Below are 18,588 nucleotides of genomic sequence, written 5' to 3'. Positions count from 1 at the left end.
ATTTTACTTGGGCATGGCCTAAATGGTAAAATAACACACAGCGTTTACAGAAAGCAAACGCACACTGATGCCTATCTGAATGCGAAATCGCATCATCACCCAGCTCAGAAATCCTCTCTAATCAAGACGCTCATACATCGGGCTAAAACAGTGTCAGATGATGAAAGTCTAGTGAGAGAGATTAAACATGTTAAAGAAGCACTAAGACAGAATGGCTACAATAATGCTCAAATTAACAGAGCACTAAATGCCAAATCACGATCGCAAAGCAACACTGCTGAAAGCGATCAGATTATTAAAACAATAAAAATACCATTTATCTCAGGAGTAACTGACAAATTAGCCCGTGTTTTGCAAAAGCAAAACATTACAGTAAGATTTGGTACAGTACACAAAATTCAACAATTAGTAACGTGCACTAAAGACGAATTGCCTAAATTATCAACAGAAGGTGTATATCGGATTAATTGTGTATGTGGCAGATGCTATATTGGACAGACAGGGCGTAACGTTAGTGTAAGACTAAAAGAACACCAGAGAAATATTAAACTATCGCAAACACAACTGTCGGCAGTGGCAGAACATGCTTGTCAACAGGGACACTCAATTGATTTTGACAACGTTGAAGTGTTGTGTAAAACTAGTTACTACTGGCAAAGACTAATTAGAGAATCCATTGAGATTGAGAGAAACAGAAATAACTTTAATCGCTCAGACAGCTACAGGCTTAGTGCGGCCTGGAAGCGTATTATTAAATAAGATGCATTACAATTCCTTATAAGGGAAACAAGCACTAACTGATTATTAATGTAGCATAATCACAATAGAACACATTCCAAATGATTACTAATCTACAACTCGCATCGTAACAATAGCCTTATTACTAATCAAGTATATAATTACAATAACCCCCCCCCCTCAAATCTTTGCACCTGATGAGTTAATGAGTTAATGATGACGTCACCCTGCTGCTGCTCTATATAAGAACGGGAGACACAGCAGAGCCTCACCATTCTGGCGAATTGCCCGATGATGCTGGATGCAATTACCAGCGAAACGTCGTACTCAAATTGTAAATGTTGTGGTTTCACGCTTCAACACACCGGTGGGCTAAAGCAGTGAACTATTTGTCTTTTGTCAACGTGACACTTTTTTACTGATTGGCCGTGTCGGGTGGTGGAGGGTTACGACACATTTATAAATAACGCGATCTAAACCCAAAAATCGTTGATTGCCATATGTATACTGGCACAGTGTGCCAGCTTGCAACTACAGTAACACTTACAGCTCGCGAACATACCCTAACTTGCCATTTGTATACTGGCACAGTGTGCCAGCTCGCTTACTTGCCGTTTGTATACTGACACAGTGTGCCAGCTCGCTTACTTGCCGTTTGTATACTGGCACAGTGTGCCAGCATACTAATACCAAGTGTTTAGATGAATGGGGTGCTGGCACAGTGTGCCAGTATACAAATACCAAGTGTTTGGATGAATGGGGTGCTGGCACACTGTGCTAGTATACAATTATCAAGTGTATTTGACAAATGTCAAAACTGGGTGCACCCTGAGTGTCCAAAACTCAAGTTTTTGGCCACCCAGGGTGCACCCAGTTTTGACATTTGGGATCCAGTTTTGTCGGCAAAAGTTAAAAACCACCCAGTTTTGACATTTTCCCAAAATTAAATGCCCTGCAGTTGGCTTAGCAAGGTGGTGAGGGATGGGAGGAGATGAGGTGGATGATGGCAGGAGAGGTGGGGGGGAATAAGGAGGAGATGTGGAGCGTGAGAAGGGATGGGGGTGCATAGGAAGAGAGCATGAGGTCATGAAAGACGAATGCAGTCGGTGAATACAGGCCTTGCTCCCACGTGCTCTGCGAGCACTGTCTAGTTTCAGATTTCTTTAACATGTAATTGCACTCCTCCAGCCTGCGAGATAATTACCCCAGCCATCCACATCCAGTGAATCCCAGATTTCCATCTCAGCCTCATGGTGATGGTCACCGATTAGTCCACAAAAGCAGTCCCTTGGATACTGCATATAGAAAGCCTGTATCTTATCTGAGTCACCTTCTGCATAGTCCAATATAGTCCATAACATTGTCCAGAGTCAGCACAGTCGATATTGGTAACATTTAATCACCAATAGCTTTGCCAAATGCCATAGAGCACCTAGCCACAATCCAGTGAATTCAGATGCAGAAGAGGGCCAAGGCAAGGATGTCATCTTGGTGGATGCGCGGTGGTATTGTGAACGATCCAGCTATGTTCCTACCCATCCAGATGAGATGAACCAGGAACGGTGGAGTTCCCATGGATCTCAACGCCTTCCATAATGGCTCTCTGTCCACACAGTCGAAGGCAGCCTTTACGTCAATGTATACGATGGGTTAAACTCACTTTGGAGCTCAGAGAAGACGAGGGCCTAAAACTGCATCCATGGCCGATCACTGGTGTACGGATGAGACTCATCAATCTGGTAAACCGAGTCTTCGACATGTGTGGATAAATCAATTATTAAAGTTAATGGGAACAGTAACAATGGTTTGAGCGATAAGAGAGTGATAAGCAGGGGACCGACCACCAGAGAGCGAGGGGCTGGAGTGAATCAGTGAGTGCTAGACTATCAATCACCCTGACTCAAGTACAGTGAACTCTAATCTGGATATGACAACAGTATTTCCAACTCTGGCTGAATTTTTGCTTTATAGTCGCAACAGATGGGGCTGTGTTACTCCTGAGTCATGCTCCGTGATGTCTCAAATGTGACGTCTCCACGGTGACTCACCTGGAGAGGCTGCTGGAGCTGTGAGATGAGGCTGTGTTACTCCTGGGTCACGCTCTGTGTTCTCTCACAGGTACGACGGCTCCACGGTGCCACGCCTGGAGAAGCTGCTGGATCTGCTGTCTTCTAAGTGCCCAGCGCAGGAGAAGGAGGCGCTCCACACAGCTTATAGAGATGAGGACGGCCCAAGTGAGAGCTCCACATGCACGCTATCTCTACCGCTATTACTACTGCAGCTCCTAGCCTCACACTATCTCTACCGCTATTACTACTGCAGCTCCTGACTCTGTGCTACTTCTACCGCTATTACTACTGCAGCTCCTAGCCCTGTGCTATCTCTACCGCTATTACTACTGTAGCTCCAGGCTGAGCACTATTTTCCTGTTCATGCACAGGTGCCTGATTAATAATCAGAATCTGTATTTTTTCTGGAGAAATCCAGTGAGCTTTGAGGCTCTTATTCAGAGATGTCGAGTAGTTTGGACATCATCATCCGCAGTCTTGCCTAGGTTTCCGCTAAGTACTTTGTAGTATTGCCCATTCCTGATCAGTCTTTATTCCCAATCACACACTCCCCACTCTACCGTTCACTCCCTCCTTATAGAGCCTCCAGGACCAAAATCCCTTCTGATCCACTCATTTGCAGATGCAATGGAAGTGGTGTCCGAGACTCTTGAGCCTCACTCCCTCCTGATTGGTTCCCCTAGGATCCTCCCCTCCCAAGAACTCTTTCCTCCTGCACCACTCCGGTGGCTCAATCCAAGTTAACGAGCATTCGGAGCCCAACAGTTTAATAAGCACACTTGCTTCCCCGTTTAAAACATATACAATCATCCATGTGTGCCGAATTAAAGCATTCCACCATACTATCGGTTTTGGGATGATCCTAGAGGTTCAGATTTTCTTCATGCTCAGAATGTGATACAGTTCTCCCAGGAGTCTCAATGAAAAATGTGTCCACCCCTTCCCATGAGAAGTCTCTCTGGAGACACTTTTTCCAATAGAGGCCCTTATCTTAGTTTATATATGTAAAGAAGCTTCTTCGCAGGTTCCATTTTCTCGACGATTTATTTTACAGTAACGTATTTAGAAGGCGAGAGTACTACTAACACGTTTACAAGGCTATGGCTATCTGCAGCCCCGGTGGTTTCTACTGGATTAATCTCAAACAGTCTGTATTGATGATTTCCACCATGTAGATCTCTAGCAGTTGGCCCAATGGTTTCCATGATGGCTATCACCAATACCACACAGCACAGTACTGGTATTGCCCATGTATTTGACATAGCATTATCATGTTAGTGCTGTATGTTATTACTGTCAGTGTAAGCACAGACAGAGCAGCACACACACGGGCCTCAACATGATCTGAATGGCAAGAGGGCCTTTGCAGCTGTAAATTGGTGTCATGTTTAATACCCTGTGTAACCTCTCCTCCAGAGATTCTCAAGAAGATCTTGGAGTTTCCCAAGGCAGAGGCCGACAGAATTTCTCTGCTGCTCGTGCTCAACAAAATATTCAACGCTGTGGCCGTGCAGACAACAGAGAAAGGTGAGTGATGTGTTCAACTGAACCAACTCAGCTATGGGTTGGTTGAGCTAAAGTCTCGTGAGGTTCTATAACATCTAGTAGTACTTGTAGCAAATGCATTTTTGAGACAAGCTTGCATTTTATCCTATAAAGAGGATCTCATCAACTGGGTAAATGTGTACGCTCAGACAACAATTACAATGTATACAGTGTCTAAATTCACTCACATCTCAAGATGCTTTAAGAAAACAAAGGTCATGATGGTATAGGTATCGGAGCAGAGAAACACTGGGAGAGAGGAGAGAGAGCATCACCATGACAACGCCTGGGATCACGCAACCATGGGCTAAGCACCAAACGACAGCAACGAGCCCCATGAACAGCCGGGTCATCTGGGGCAACATCAACGAGACCCAGAGCATCCTTGAGAAGTGTAGGCCCTAGAGCGAGTTCCAGAGTGTCCTTGGGGTGCCAGGGCTCGTTCACCAGTGAGTCACAGGGCATCGACGAGGGGACGGGGCCTTTCACCAGAGAGTCGCAGGGGCAGCACCAACGAGCCAGAGGGCAGCTCCAGTGGCAGACGAGATCCTGGATAGAGACAGGCGGTGGTGGCGTTGAGGAGCGAGGAGGCCGAGGAGATGATCAGAGAGAACGCTTGGGTTGGGCAGCAGCGACATCAGCACACACTGCAATGTAATTATTTTGGCTGCAGGCATTGTCAAAGAACCCACCCACACTGCTATGGGCTGTACTAAATATACATGGAGAGCCGTAAGCCAGTTTTACATTATATGTGATCATCAGTCGTGTATTGTCCATTTACCAAACTACCACCAATCATCCATGGAATGTTTTAGATGCTTTAGCATTCCACTGTGAAAGGTCGAGTCCAGCATCTGGTGATACGAAAGCAAAGTTAGTGATGATCCCCAAAAAGTAAGAAACCAGTGCATAATTGCTACATAGAGTAAAAGCCACACAGAGCACGCTTAAAAGTTGGCAGCCACGATACACTCGTTCACCACCACCACCACCACAGGGCCTGGCTGTGGCTGTCTCCCAACATTCCTCGTCGCCAAACTCAATTCTGTAAATTTTCTATGCTGCCTCACATTGTAAAGTTGTGGGGATTGCCGTTAATAGCTCTGCTCGCCTTATTTAGGATTGATGTTAGTCGCTCTGCTGGGTTTTTTAGGATTGCTTTTGTAAATAAGAAGCATAAATTTGGCAGAACTGCCGCTGAGCGAGGTTGAAGTAATTTTGCGCATTTGAGTTGTGTTGCACAAAAGCTGGAGCTTGCGGGGGTGGCAGGGAGAGGGGTACTTACTGGAGGTGTTGGGGAGTCAGCGCCAGAGATTGGAGGGGTGGGGGACTGCATTGAATTACAATGAATATACTTCCTAGTTTCCCTGACAGTTATGAGTGTGAATAGTTTATATCCAGATGCAGTGGATGCTCATGGTTCATAGATTATATAGAATGTGACTGCTGAAATGGGGTTTATTGGAATGTAAACCTGTGTGTTGAGATATTTCTTTGGAATGTATAAATGAGTATATTCCTTTTCAATTAAGGTAATTGTGCATTCATGCTGTGTTTCATTTCCAAGTTTCCAAAGTCCCCAGGACTGGGGACATTGCAGGTGACCCCTTGGAGAAACCTGTGGAGTGGCCAAAACACCGGGATGGGAACGTGTACATCCCCTACAACATCTCCATCGCGTTCGGTGAGTGCAGCATATGGTAGACTACGTGGCTTGACTTGGACCTTCTAAGTCGAATTTCTCAGATGAAATGTAATTGTTGGGATTATAATGCCACTCCTCTTATTTAAGTAGAATAATGAAGCTGATTTCAACATTTATCAAAGAAATTTGAGGTGACCGAGATTGAAAAGACATTTCTTTGGCAAGGAAGTGAGAATCTAAATTCGAGGAAAACCAGGACACCACGTGACTCAGCCAGGAGGGGAGAAGCTGTCTCTCTTTTTTTTGCGGAAAGGAGAGCTTGATGGATTTAAAACTACGTGGGAATTTCTGTGCAGTCGGTGCTGTTGGTGTCATTTGGATGCCAAATTGTATTGGTGACTCTCGCAAAGTGACAAGTTAAAATAATATAGCACAATATTATGTTTATGTACAGCTAGAATAACTAAATTGCAAATGTACAATTATATTTGAATATGCCAGCCTGCAATCGTGTTGCAAAATCATCAATGTTAAGGCCATTGAATTGGCGTGGCACCTGGGGCTCAGTGCCCTCCACTTCTAAATGTTCTGGAGGGATTTAGTTTTTGTTGCTTCAACCCCGGGGTCAGTTCTTTCTCAATGACTCCCAATTTAGGATATTTCTGTAGAATCATAATAAAAAATATTTATTTATACTGGAGATTGTCTTTGTGAGTAGTCCCATGATTGTCTATGGTAGAGCCTGTTTTTGATATTAAGAAATTTGTTCGTGAACAGGAACCAATTGGCATACACTGCAAATAAATAATAATTGTTTGTACAGCAAAACCTTGGATTGCGAGCATAATTCGTTCCGGAAACGTGTTTGTAATCCAAAGCACTCGTATATCAAAGCACTCGTATATCAGTTGTGATCACATGGCGCTCGGCAGACAAAGCGTATACACATACTACTCGTATTGCAAGACCTCGCTCGTTTATAAAATTAATATTTATTTTAAAAAATTGCTCGTCTTGCAAAACACTCGCAGACCAAGTTACTCGCAATCCAAGGTTTTGCTGTATATTAGCAACACTTTAGTACAACCGACAGAATTACACTTTTTATTGACGAGGGCATTGGATATTGTAAAGGTCTTTAGTGGACAATGCATGCAATAAAGCAATGCTTTTCCAGAACACATACACATTTAATCGTTCGTAAAATGTTCATGAATATGGAACAAATAGAGAGTTTATCTGGGTTGTTTTAATTTCTATTTCTCGTTTTCCTTGTGGATTCATCCCTAGCACGACTCAACTTCAGAATTTCCAACCATCGTTAATTTCTCAAGTTTTTATTACCCTGCTCAATCCAATTAATGTATTAACGCGTGTCTGTTACAACTTCAGTCTTGCTGTTTACTGCTGGCCGTTTGATGTTTTGGGCTTTTGGGCTTGTGCTCAGCTAACGTGATAAGTACGTGTATGTTTGACCGGTAGCTCAGATAGCTATTACAGAGCTCATATACGTTTGCTCGTAATTCGGATTAGTAATATCTCTGCTGTTATAATGGGTAATGTGCCTCTGCAATAAAAATGTGATTCAGTGTAACTTGCAAAGCCTCTCAGCTTGTCAGCCGATTAATACAGAATAAGTTGTAACAATATCCATCAGAGTCCGTGGCAGGATATGAGTAGGAATCCTGTCCCAGGGTGGGGGCACTGCGCCGGCCGTGTGTGTTGGGTGACTTGTGTACGGGAGGCCCCACACGCCCCATGCGCGTTCCGCGTGCTCAGTACGGAGGAGACGCCATTCCGTATGCTCCTGCCACATTGTCTAGTTTAGTTGTTGCATCTTCAAATCTTGTGTTGTTTGATTGCCCTTCCCACTCCATTGAAATCATCAGTCTCATCTTTCTAACTATAGAAACATTCATTACCTTGTCAAATGAGCATTATGTGTAATGGCTTCGACCATACGTGGCACTTTTTTTTTTATCAGGCTTCAGTGACAAGAGGGCAATTGAGCAAGCCTTCCAGGAATTCCGCAACAAAACGTGCATCAGGTTCACTCCGAGAACACAGGAGAATAATTACATCAACTTCCAGGCACTGGACGGGTGAGTAGGTGCTCTTATCTGTGTGTGTTTGCTGTAGGTGTGAGTATAGGTGTACCTGTGTGTATGTGCTGTAGGCAGGAGGGGTAGTGAGGCGGTTAGCGCGCTGCGCTACGAACCCGGCCACCCGGGTTCGATTCCCGCTCACGGTCAACACCAGTACGATTATTTGAACTGGTCTTGGGGTTCCTCTCGGTCGACTCAGTCTCAAATGAGTACCTGGTGTGGTGTGGCCACCCACTGCCTCGTGTGCTGTGCCGGCCATCATAGGTGGTCGCTAACAGCACTTGCCCTAACAGTCTGTTACAGGCTATACAGGGGATCTTTGTCTTTGTGCTTTAGGCATTCGTGTCGGTGTACCTGTGTGTGTATGCTGCCTGTATATCAGTCGGTGTGTGTAGTTGTGCATGGTGTAGGTGTATTTGTAGTCTCGTATTAGTATTCGTCTACATTTACTAAAATGAATTAATAATTGTCTGCCCGCTTTATGCAGCCTTTGATGTTTATGTTCCTAGGGCGAGGACTAAGGTGAGGCCTGGCTGTCAGCCCTCGCATAGACCTAGGCCTCAGGCTTTATCTAAGTTAAAGTTGTATTAGAATCGCAATTATTATTTACGATGATATTTTATTTAATAAATTTTAGGCAAATAAAAATGTATTGTTCTTTTATTTACTTTTAAATTAAACGTTTTATTCTTAACTTGTGTAGCTATGTTTTATGTGGATGAGGTGATGGTCATGCTTAGGTGTTAGTTAAAGTAAGTTGTAATATGTAAGTTGGTGTGTAATATTTATATGTGTAGAAGTTTGTGTACACCTAGCTTGGCATAGGTGATGTGGTTTTTCTTTTATATTTGGTGTTAAATGTTTAAAAGAGATTGTATGTGTATATTTGTATCTGTCTGTTTTGTGCATGGCAGTGTGTTTATGTATTTGTGTGCGTAGTTGTATGTGTGTGTCTGTGTGGCCTTAAAGTGCACATAGCCTGGCACAAGCACCGAGGTGACATCACTGCCACTTCGTGGCGAATGGCGGTTGTGTATGGGGAGCAGCAGCGTAGTGATTAGCGCGCTGCGCTAAGAACCTGACGACTCGGGTTCGATTCCCACTAATGGCCAACACCAGTGACGATTATCTGAACCGGTTCTGGGACTCTGCTAGGTCGACTCGGCCTCAAATGAGTACCTGGTGGGGTGTGTAAACATTGCCACTAGTGAGCCAAAGGCGGCCGGATGTGGTGCATGGCCACCCACCCCCTCTGCCGTGCCGGCCTTCATAGGTGTGTCGGGGTCGCTGGCCCCCGAAGTCCCTCCATGCTCCGTGCGTATGGCAGGGGCCCCGCCGTGCGCCGACCCCTCGCTACTCTGCGAGTAGCTGCTGCCGTCGCTGGGCTCATCGCCCGACGGCTCCCCTCCCTGGTCCGTCCCTCCGCGAGCTCGTGTGAGAGGCATAGCTCGCCGCCCGCTCTCGTTCACCTGCAAACGCTGCGTTGTCTCTCCACGGCTCACGCGCTATTAAACGGGGGTCAGGGGTCGGAGGGCGAACGACGCTGCCCTCACACTGCGCAAGTCCCGGCGGCGACAGACGGAGCGGGGACCTGCGGGCGCACCGACCCCTTCCCCCACCCTACGAGTGCACACACCTGCACACACGCGACACCCACTCATGCGCCGCTCTACGCAGCGCTCACTCACGTGGCGAACCACTGTGTACACACACGCACCCACATACGCCGCTCCGCGCACTCCAACTCAACTCACGTTATGATCGCGCACCTGTATCGCACACGGAGTGAACCCACGCGACACCCGCTCTCGCGCCGCTCTGCGCAGCGCTCCCCCGAGGCGAGCCGCAGCACTACACTCACCCCTGATTACTCGCGTTATGATCGCGCACCTGTATCGCGCACGGGGTGGACGCACGCACACACACGCAGCTCTCCACGCGACACACTGCTCAACAAGATCACGCGAGACCACGCTTCGCTATTAATGATTTATTATCTGCTACTCGCGAATTGATGCTAAGTCAGTATGAGTCGACGAGGCTGGCCTATCCTCCTTCCCCTGGACCTATTCCCTATTTATCGGCTTTGATTCCAATTCACCTTCGTACTCACTGTTAGGTGCTCACGGCGGTCCGTTGATCTCCTCCTCGCAGTGTACCGCGGTGCGTCACACAGACGTCCGGGTCGCTGGGCTGGAGCTCGTGGTGTCGCCTGGTGCTGGAGTCAAGAGAGCGATTTCTCATTTGTGCCCCCTTTTTATCCTCCCTACATCAAAGGGATGCGGTTCCGAGCGGGATGGTGGCCCACGGCTTTTCCTTAACAATGGGCTCGTGCCCTCTAGCACGCGCACCGCGGTTCCGGGCGCCTGTGATATGCTAATCAATGTGCGGCGTTGCGCAGCGCAAATTCCAATCAATCCCTTTCTCACGCAGGCCCCCATCATCGTAGTTCATGCGGCGGTGTCCATCACAAAGGCCCGTCGTGGGAATCTGTGCATGGCTCCCCGCGCGCCTCCCCTCTCCCGATCTATTCATACTTTCAGCTCAATCATTTACTCTCCCCAACAATTGTGCCTGCGCGCTCAAGCGCAACTATCCCAACCTTCCGTGACTATGCGCAAGAGCCCCTGCGGTCCTGCTACTCATGCTGTCCCGTCCTTCCCCTGCTGGCCTCGTCGACGCGTGGGGGGGGGTGTGTGTGGGGGATGTGTTTCAACCGTGGTGGCCGAATGCCCTTCGCCGCGGCCACACCATATTAAGGCCGGTCGCAGCGCCGCGGTGCAACGTAGCGTCAGGGGAGGTCATCCAATTCCCTGATCGCCGGAAACCGTGAGAGTTAATCCCGATAAGGGTTTCTCGGATAAAAACCGGTCGATCAGGTGTCCTCCCCTTCCAGCTCTATGGGGGGGGGGAATGCGTGCGGGTGTGTTCATGTGAGGTGAGGTGAGGGGGACGAGGGGTTGGCTCCGTTGCTCTGTGGTGGCGAGGTCGGGGATGGGGCGCCTGCCGAACGGCTTCATGGCGGCGGCATCACAGGTGCTCACGAACAGCACTTGCCCAAAGAGTATGTTCAGGCTATACGGGCATCTTTGTCTTTGTTTCTACAAGGTCAGTGAGTCAGATGTCTTCTATAACCTCCTGTCAGATGTACGATTTTATTTTTCCCCTCGAGATAAAGTTATACTATTGGGTGACTTTCATGCCTGAGTGGGTCATGATGTGCTGGAGTGATTGGAAGGTATGGGCCAGATCAGCTTAATAATATTGGCATATCAACACAACATCATGACGAAACAGCGGATGCGGGCCCATGTTCTTGACATCAGGTCCTACTGTGGAGCTGATCTGCACACTGACCATTGGCTTGTCGTCTGTAAAATGTGCCTACGATTCTTCCACTGCGATGGTGTGTTTCCACCTTGGACCCCATTTAAACCCACAGTGGCCTGGTCTTGTCTAGCTGATGAAAGGTACAAGCGAGAATTTCATCATCGCTTTCAGCTGGGTTTACCATCGTCCCTCCTACTCCTGATTCTGAGAGGAAATAGGTGAGGTTGAGGATTGTGGCTCATGCAGCTGCAATGGCTACATTGGATACACAGTCCAGACCTCCCAGGGGACCCTGACTGACAGAGGCACAGAGGAGGTCTTCCAGCTATCTGAGAGAAAGTGACAGGCCCACTCCCACTGTCTATAACATCCCACCTGTGAGAATGAGGAGGCTTACCACAGCCTTCATCAAAGGTTCACAGAACTGTGCAGCGCTGCAATGGATGAGTGGTGGTTGTGGATTGCTGAGGAGATGGAATCTGCCTCAATTGCATGTGATCATAAATCAAAAAATTTACTTGCACCACCACTCCAATCACCATCTTTAACAGGTTTTCAGTTTTGCTGAGCGTTTCTGTGAAGTCTTAGGGAAGGGAAAACCCCTCTGCCCAGATAACATCATGGGGCAGAGTGTGCTTCACCCTGTTGGGGCTGTCATGCCTCAAATATTTGAGGAAGCAGGCACCCCTTGTGATTGGCTGGCTAATATGCTGGCTAATGTGTTGAGGAAATGTGAAAGGTGATCCAGAGCCTGAGACCAGGAAAAATGCCGAGCAGAGATAATCTCCAAACGAACTGCTGAGGGAGGTTGATGCTGGTCTGCAAACTACCCTATATGATTGATATAAGCATATGATCACAACTGTCTAGACGACAGGACAGGTGCCACAGGATTGGAAGGATGCACTAGTGGTGTCGGGAAATTTCCCTCCTCAGTGTGCTAGGGAAAAGGTCCTGGCAAGGATTATTCAACATTGCCTTGCCAGGCACACTGAGACGATGGTGGCGAGTGAGGATCACCTGCTTGTTTTGCGGTGACCCCGTGTGCATTGTTTATTCTGCTGTCACCACGTGTGCATTGCTCACAATAAACCCCGGGTACTGTGTGAGCAGGAGCTGGTCGTTCCTGGGCAAGAAGGAAGGGGCTCAGTCCTTGTCCCTGGAACCCGGGAAGGTGACCAAGGGCACGGTTCTGCACGAGCTCATGCACGCGCTCGGCTTCCAGCACGAGCACTGCCGCAGCGACCGCGATAAGCACATCAAGATTAACGAAGACAACGTCAAGGAAGGTGGGGCACTGCATGAGAGACACGCTCGGCTTGGTACCCTTGTGGGTGGCACGCATTACAATCATCCAGGTGTCATCAGGGCAGTGCATGAGCAAGCATTTTGGATCCCTCTACATCAGGGCAGGGCCTGCGAGCCGTGAGCTTGAGCTGTGACTTCTGTGACGTGAGGCCCTTCACTGCTCACTCACCTCTTAATTGTGTACGAGTGAGTCGCTGCTGTTTCGTACAATTTAACTGAGGTCTCCTGAACGGCTATGAAAAGCTTGTTTCATGACAGAAGTGTATTCTCTGCAAACCAACACCTTGCTGCTCAAGCGTTGTATGTGTAAGAGAGACTAGAATGCCATTGTCAATAAGCACACGGTGGTATGTATTGTCAATATGAGGATGAGATAGACAGTTGTTCAAAGACAGTTGCGACGATTTCAAGAATTACAAAATTGAACAATTAAGTTTTTCTTTTTTACAATCACATGTTTACTGAGACAGTACATCTTCTGCGGCTTAAAGTCATCCAACACAACAACACAATAGCTGTTCACATTTCACGACAAGGTTTAAACTCCTGTTATTAGTCCTCAAAGCAAACTTGTGTTTTACTTAAAGGAAGTAGCAATCCATAAACAGTTGGGAGCTATGGTGTCACAGTACAAGAACTATCATCCCTGCTATTGTGTCATCTACAATGAGCTGTCAAGATGCTGTCGATTTACTTTTCAAATCCCAGCTCCCAGCTGTGTGTCATGAGCCATCACAGTTTTTACATTGCCCTCTGTGGACTGTATCATTATTTATAATTATCAATGCTCATTTAATGTTTTAAATATTTTATTTCCTGAAAACTTATTTAATACAGGTAGACCTCATTTAATGCTCAAAATGCGTTCCTGGATAAGTGAGCGCAAATCGAATCGGCGCTAAAAGGGGTCATTATTCCATTGTATATGTAGGGGTGTTACGGAGGGGCTGTATACATGGGATCACACGGGAAACAAACACAGTGGGCGGGGCTACGTGAGTGCACGGGGAGGTGCTCTCAACGACGTCCGCACCGGGCAGCCTGGGGGGCTGAACCGGAGTTGTGATCCCCCGGGGCCCCACCCCTCAGCGGGGGGTTTTGGTATAAAAGGGGATGAGCCGGAGAGCTCGGGGTACAATGTTAAAGCTAAACCAGTGAAGACCGAAGATCGTCTAGCTAGAGCCCTGGACTCCCCTGAGTCGCCGCCCTTATCAGGGCCGCACAGGACCGAGCCAGCGGCGTGGTCCCGAAAGCCAGAGCCGGTGCTCTTATCAGAGCTGGTCTGGGACTCCGGGTACCGTGAGCCCGACTTACCAGTGTCGGGCCAGATAGCCTCCCCTAGCCCGTTAGTGGAGGACTAGGGAGTAGGTTAGACATAGCTAGCAAGTGTATCCCCAGCTAGCCGGGTGAGAGGGCCGATACCCCCTCCAGTGTTGTATGTCCGTGATTGTGCCAAATATCTCGGAATAAACCCGTGTGTCTCCAACCCCGGCGTCCAAGAGTCTTCAACTATATTACATATATATGGGGATGTGTTCCCAACAGCGTTATTTATTTCGTATGAGCAATATATGAGGCTTCATTGGAGTATCGGTAATAGCACAAATAATAATACAGATGGTAAATATTTAATAAATAAAAGTTATAATTTATTATAATAACATCAGTATTATGCACTGTACTCGTACTGTACATGCCAGTGGTAGGAGACGAGGTTGCAGGAGCTGCTGTGCTCCCAGTTCGGAGTCATTCTAAGAGAAGAGCTTCAGGACCTCCATGATCTTAGTGGTGCCCTCAGTCTAAATCTGTGGTGAGGTTTCTTTTAGGTGGAGCCTGAGACTCTTTCCTGGTCTTGTGAGTTCTCACCTGGCTAAACAAATATTTTGTTTAAAGTGTAATTGTGATCACGAATCGTGATAATTCAATCGCAGGGGGTGGGGTCTGGTTGGCTCAGCGTACATCACTCTCATTGGCTGAGCTGAAGCACTATTTAGACTTCTTAATTGTTTTTGTCAAAATGTTCTCCAGGACTAAAAGCGATGACGAAGCAGCATTCTACAGGGTCGGGCTGAGCGAGATCTGCCTGTAATATTAATTAAAGTTCACAAAAACCATGTTCTAAAACTATCAGTAGTAAATTAAATAAGTGCTTTTGCATAACGTTTTCAAAACAATGACATTTTCTGACAGGATGAGCATTGTAGATATTATAAGTTGCAAAGTTGCTATTATTAGAACACTTATGGGAGGCAATTAGAGACAACTAACTTTTGTTTGTATTTGAAGTCCATCAAAGCACACAAGTACAGTTAAAATTTTTATGAATATCACAATAATCGTGCTATGATATTTATTGTTGTGTAATTTAAAATATCAGGGCAGCTCTAGTGGCAAGAATAAACATGATTTATTAATTTTCAGGAAACCCAATATAATTATTACTTTTTGAGATTATATCTGCAGTAGTCGTGTTAATCTGTACAAATGCCAAGATACAGTCACTCGTCGCTTAACGTCGGGGTTGCGTTCGTGGAACATGCGACTTTAAATGAAGCAACGTTAAGCAAAACCTATTTACCCATAAGAAACAATGTAAATACTTAACATAATACACTTTGTTAACCTACATATTTAATAGAAAAACACTGGTGATTAACTGTAGCTATAAGTAGGGAAACGGTTAGGTTTGGTTAACACTCAACCAGTGATGGTTAGTGAGCTTCCTAGGAGTGGAGTGAGGTGCTGGAGCCACAGGGACACATCCAATGACTGTTGCTCAGCCTTCTTCTTCTCTTCTAAGTCGAGTTGCTTGTAGGATGGCACTGCTTGCATTATCCTTACAACAAATGTCCATGCTTTGTTTAAGATGCGACAGCTTAGAAATCTGCAATGACATCCTGATTCACCACCCTCGGCCTTTTAAGTCCTGAAACAAACTTCGTACCCTTTACCTGGATCACCACTAAACTGAGAGGAATGTGGCACTAATTTTGAGCTTCAATCCACGGTGATAACAGGCGCTGCATATCACCTGCTGCAAAGCGGCATAACAATTATAATTTAGTTTTCAATATATAAACACGCACAGCGTTCATGTGGCACTTGAAACAGTATGATCACTTCTTGGTCTTTTAGCACTTATGTTAAAAACATGATGGGTGATCAGGTGGCCAGGACCAAAGATAAAGATCTAGGGGCAAGTTCTGTTAGTTGCACCTGTGAAAGCCGAAACGGCACACAAATGTTAAAATAAGTAATTAACAGCTCCATTATGTGGGCCCATCTTGAACCCAACATGTAATGGCGTCTGTACTTACTGATGTAAATCGTGTTGTATAATGGTTGCCGTGATGGCGAGATGTTATATCTCGCCTGGTACGCAGGACGTCGTGATTTCGATCCCGATCCTGCTGATGCTGGCTCTATATTTTGAATTTGCGAGTTCATTCTTCCCTTGGTGGCCACGTGGAAGTTCTTATCCATTTGGTGTTGCCCTCAACCTTTAGAAACATTAGTTTAGATAATTTGGCTGTGACTATAAATTCCCACGTGTGGTGATATAAACCACTTTGATGAGCTATCGTGAGTGGTCAGGTCACCTCTAAAAAATATCTCATAGCTCAGCGGGCTTTACCTGGTAAACTAAATAGTTTTGTTTCATTTTATAAGACCATGGGTCTGGTTTCACATATTGGCAGGGTGGCTAAGGTTTTTTTCATATTTAGTGGAAACCTTCTACAGATTAAGTCTCAATTTTTTTTGGCCACATTACCATTGATGCTGCAACATCAATTAGGCCCAATGTCTTCGATGTGTACTGTATATGAATATTGTGTTGATGCAAATTATAAGCAATGTCTTGGTATTGAGAGATTTAAAAACCACTGAGATCACAGCCTCCGTGATGCTGAGTGTGACTCGACCGCACCCCGTAAATCGAATAAGTATCTGACTGACAGGTAGTTTCTGCTCCAGGTGAACAACGCCAGTTTCAACTGCTGGATACTGCCGACTGTGAACTTCCCTACGACTATATCAGCATCACCCACTACGGCAGGTAGGCTCTCGTAATCTCACCAGGTCGTGACTTTTGCAGCCCGAGCCAGTGTGATTGCTCACAGCCATCTGAGCAGCCTCATTCGTAATTAATCATATCGGGCATGCATTCTCTTATTCAGCTCTGTGCCACGCTGCATCATGAGTGGCTCCTAGCGATGCTCTTGCATTGGATGTGAATTCATAACTACGCGTGTAACAGTAGTTTATAGTCACGGCATTCTTGTCCTGGGGTTCACTGTTACTTCTCTGGTAGAGTAAGCTTGTGTCAAGCTGAGCTGTTTATGTATCTGGGTGCTTTTCACAGCGGTTTAATGCCACACAGGATCCATCTTCTCAATTTGCATAACCCAGAGCTCGGTATTATAACGTCATCAGCATCTCTAGGGACCTTTGTTGGTGATGCCGTCAGCAAAGGGCAGGGTAGTTGCATGCAGTGTAACGATAGCTGTCCACTGCCTACTCTCAGGGTTGTTCTGTGAGACAGTGGAGCATGGAAGCAGAGAGACGGGCGCATATTGCACTGGGAACGGTTTTCATGACTTGAAGTATCGTGGCACACTTCCTTGTTGGATGATTAATTATTAATAACGCTTAGTTCAGCCTCACCCAGCTCCTAGGTCCTATTTATAAGACACGTACAGAGCAAACTGATTACATATTCTGCGTAATAATTAATAACGATTATGAATTTTACAAACCATAATTCATTCAAATTGATTTTCAAAATTCTGTAGAATGTGTAATGTGCACAGTTTTCGCGGACGTGCAGGAAGCCACAGACAAGTGGGAAGGCAGCCAGGAACAGCGTGAACAATTGCCCATGATCTGTGGCCCTACATTGGGATGTTTAGCCAACTCCATTAATGGGTGTTTATACATACCCACAAAGCATAACTAGGAGGTGGTGCTGAGATAAACCCTTGAAGGATATTGATAATAAACACTTCAGTTCAAGTGTGTAACTGTTATGATCATTATTAAAAGCATTTCCGCATTTTGCACTGGAAATCATAGATTCATGTTTAGAGTTATTTGTGATGCTTTTTGAAATGGTCATCAAAAAACCTTTTTAGCTGAACAGCATGAATTGTGTAATTGAAATAGTGTACAGATTGAATATATCAGCTCATTTCACCAAATGAGTTGTGTGTGTGTTTATGTTGAAGGGACGCCTTCTCCGGTGATGGGATAAGCCCTACGATCATCCCTATACCAGAGACAACCACTGTCGGCCAGCAGGAATGCCTCAGCCCACTGGACGTCGTTAAAATCCGCAAGATGTACAAAACCGTAAGTATCGGGACAATGCGGCGGAGTCTACAGCAACGTATGTGGGGCACTGAGTGTGGACGGCGTTGGTAGTGCAGTACTGGGGCAAGCACTGGGTGTAGAATGTAACCATGCGGCAAAGCGAAATGAATCGTAGACAACTCAGGCAGTGCTCTGCCTGGGTGCTCCCGGCAGTTACAGAGCGTGAACTGTGGGGTGCCTCACTTGGCCTGCTCTGAGCGAGTCATTTGCGGCTCTGCAGGGACCAGGAATCCACTACGGAGCAGAAACGATCCCACCGCTCGAGCACCGCATTGCAAACACGCACAGCGTTCATCATGAGTACTGCCTTGGCATATATAGTAGGCTGACATTGGAGACGATGGTGCTTCTTCATCACAGAGAGAAGGCTGCACACGTACCGACCCAAGCGTACGGACCCACAATAAGGGGTCACACGCCTACGGACCCACGCATGCGTGGGGGTCGCACCTTATGCGATGTGGTCCTGAGAACA

The 18,588-nt window shown here is 46.4% G+C and overlaps 1 protein-coding gene across 3 annotated transcripts in view; it reads left to right on the top strand.

Moving 5' to 3' along the window:
- LOC144951851 (uncharacterized) overlaps positions 1-18,588 on the top strand; it is a 78,382-nt gene that overhangs the window by 52,356 nt on the left and 7,438 nt on the right. For all 3 annotated transcript variants that reach the window (XM_078882216.1, XM_078882209.1, XM_078882202.1), the window contains exons 21-27: positions 2,857-2,972; positions 4,224-4,334; positions 5,923-6,039; positions 7,985-8,102; positions 12,549-12,724; positions 16,719-16,800; positions 17,969-18,092. In XM_078882216.1, the coding sequence (XP_078738342.1) occupies positions 2,857-2,972; positions 4,224-4,334; positions 5,923-6,039; positions 7,985-8,102; positions 12,549-12,724; positions 16,719-16,800; positions 17,969-18,092 (844 nt within the window). The remainder of the gene's footprint in view (positions 1-2,856; positions 2,973-4,223; positions 4,335-5,922; positions 6,040-7,984; positions 8,103-12,548; positions 12,725-16,718; positions 16,801-17,968; positions 18,093-18,588) is intronic.

This window comes from Lampetra fluviatilis, chromosome 3 (assembly GCF_964198595.1).
Source record: "Lampetra fluviatilis chromosome 3, kcLamFluv1.1, whole genome shotgun sequence".
In the NCBI taxonomy this organism is placed as follows: domain Eukaryota; kingdom Metazoa; phylum Chordata; class Hyperoartia; order Petromyzontiformes; family Petromyzontidae; genus Lampetra; species Lampetra fluviatilis.
This window is presented reverse-complemented; position numbering and strand designations above follow the sequence as displayed.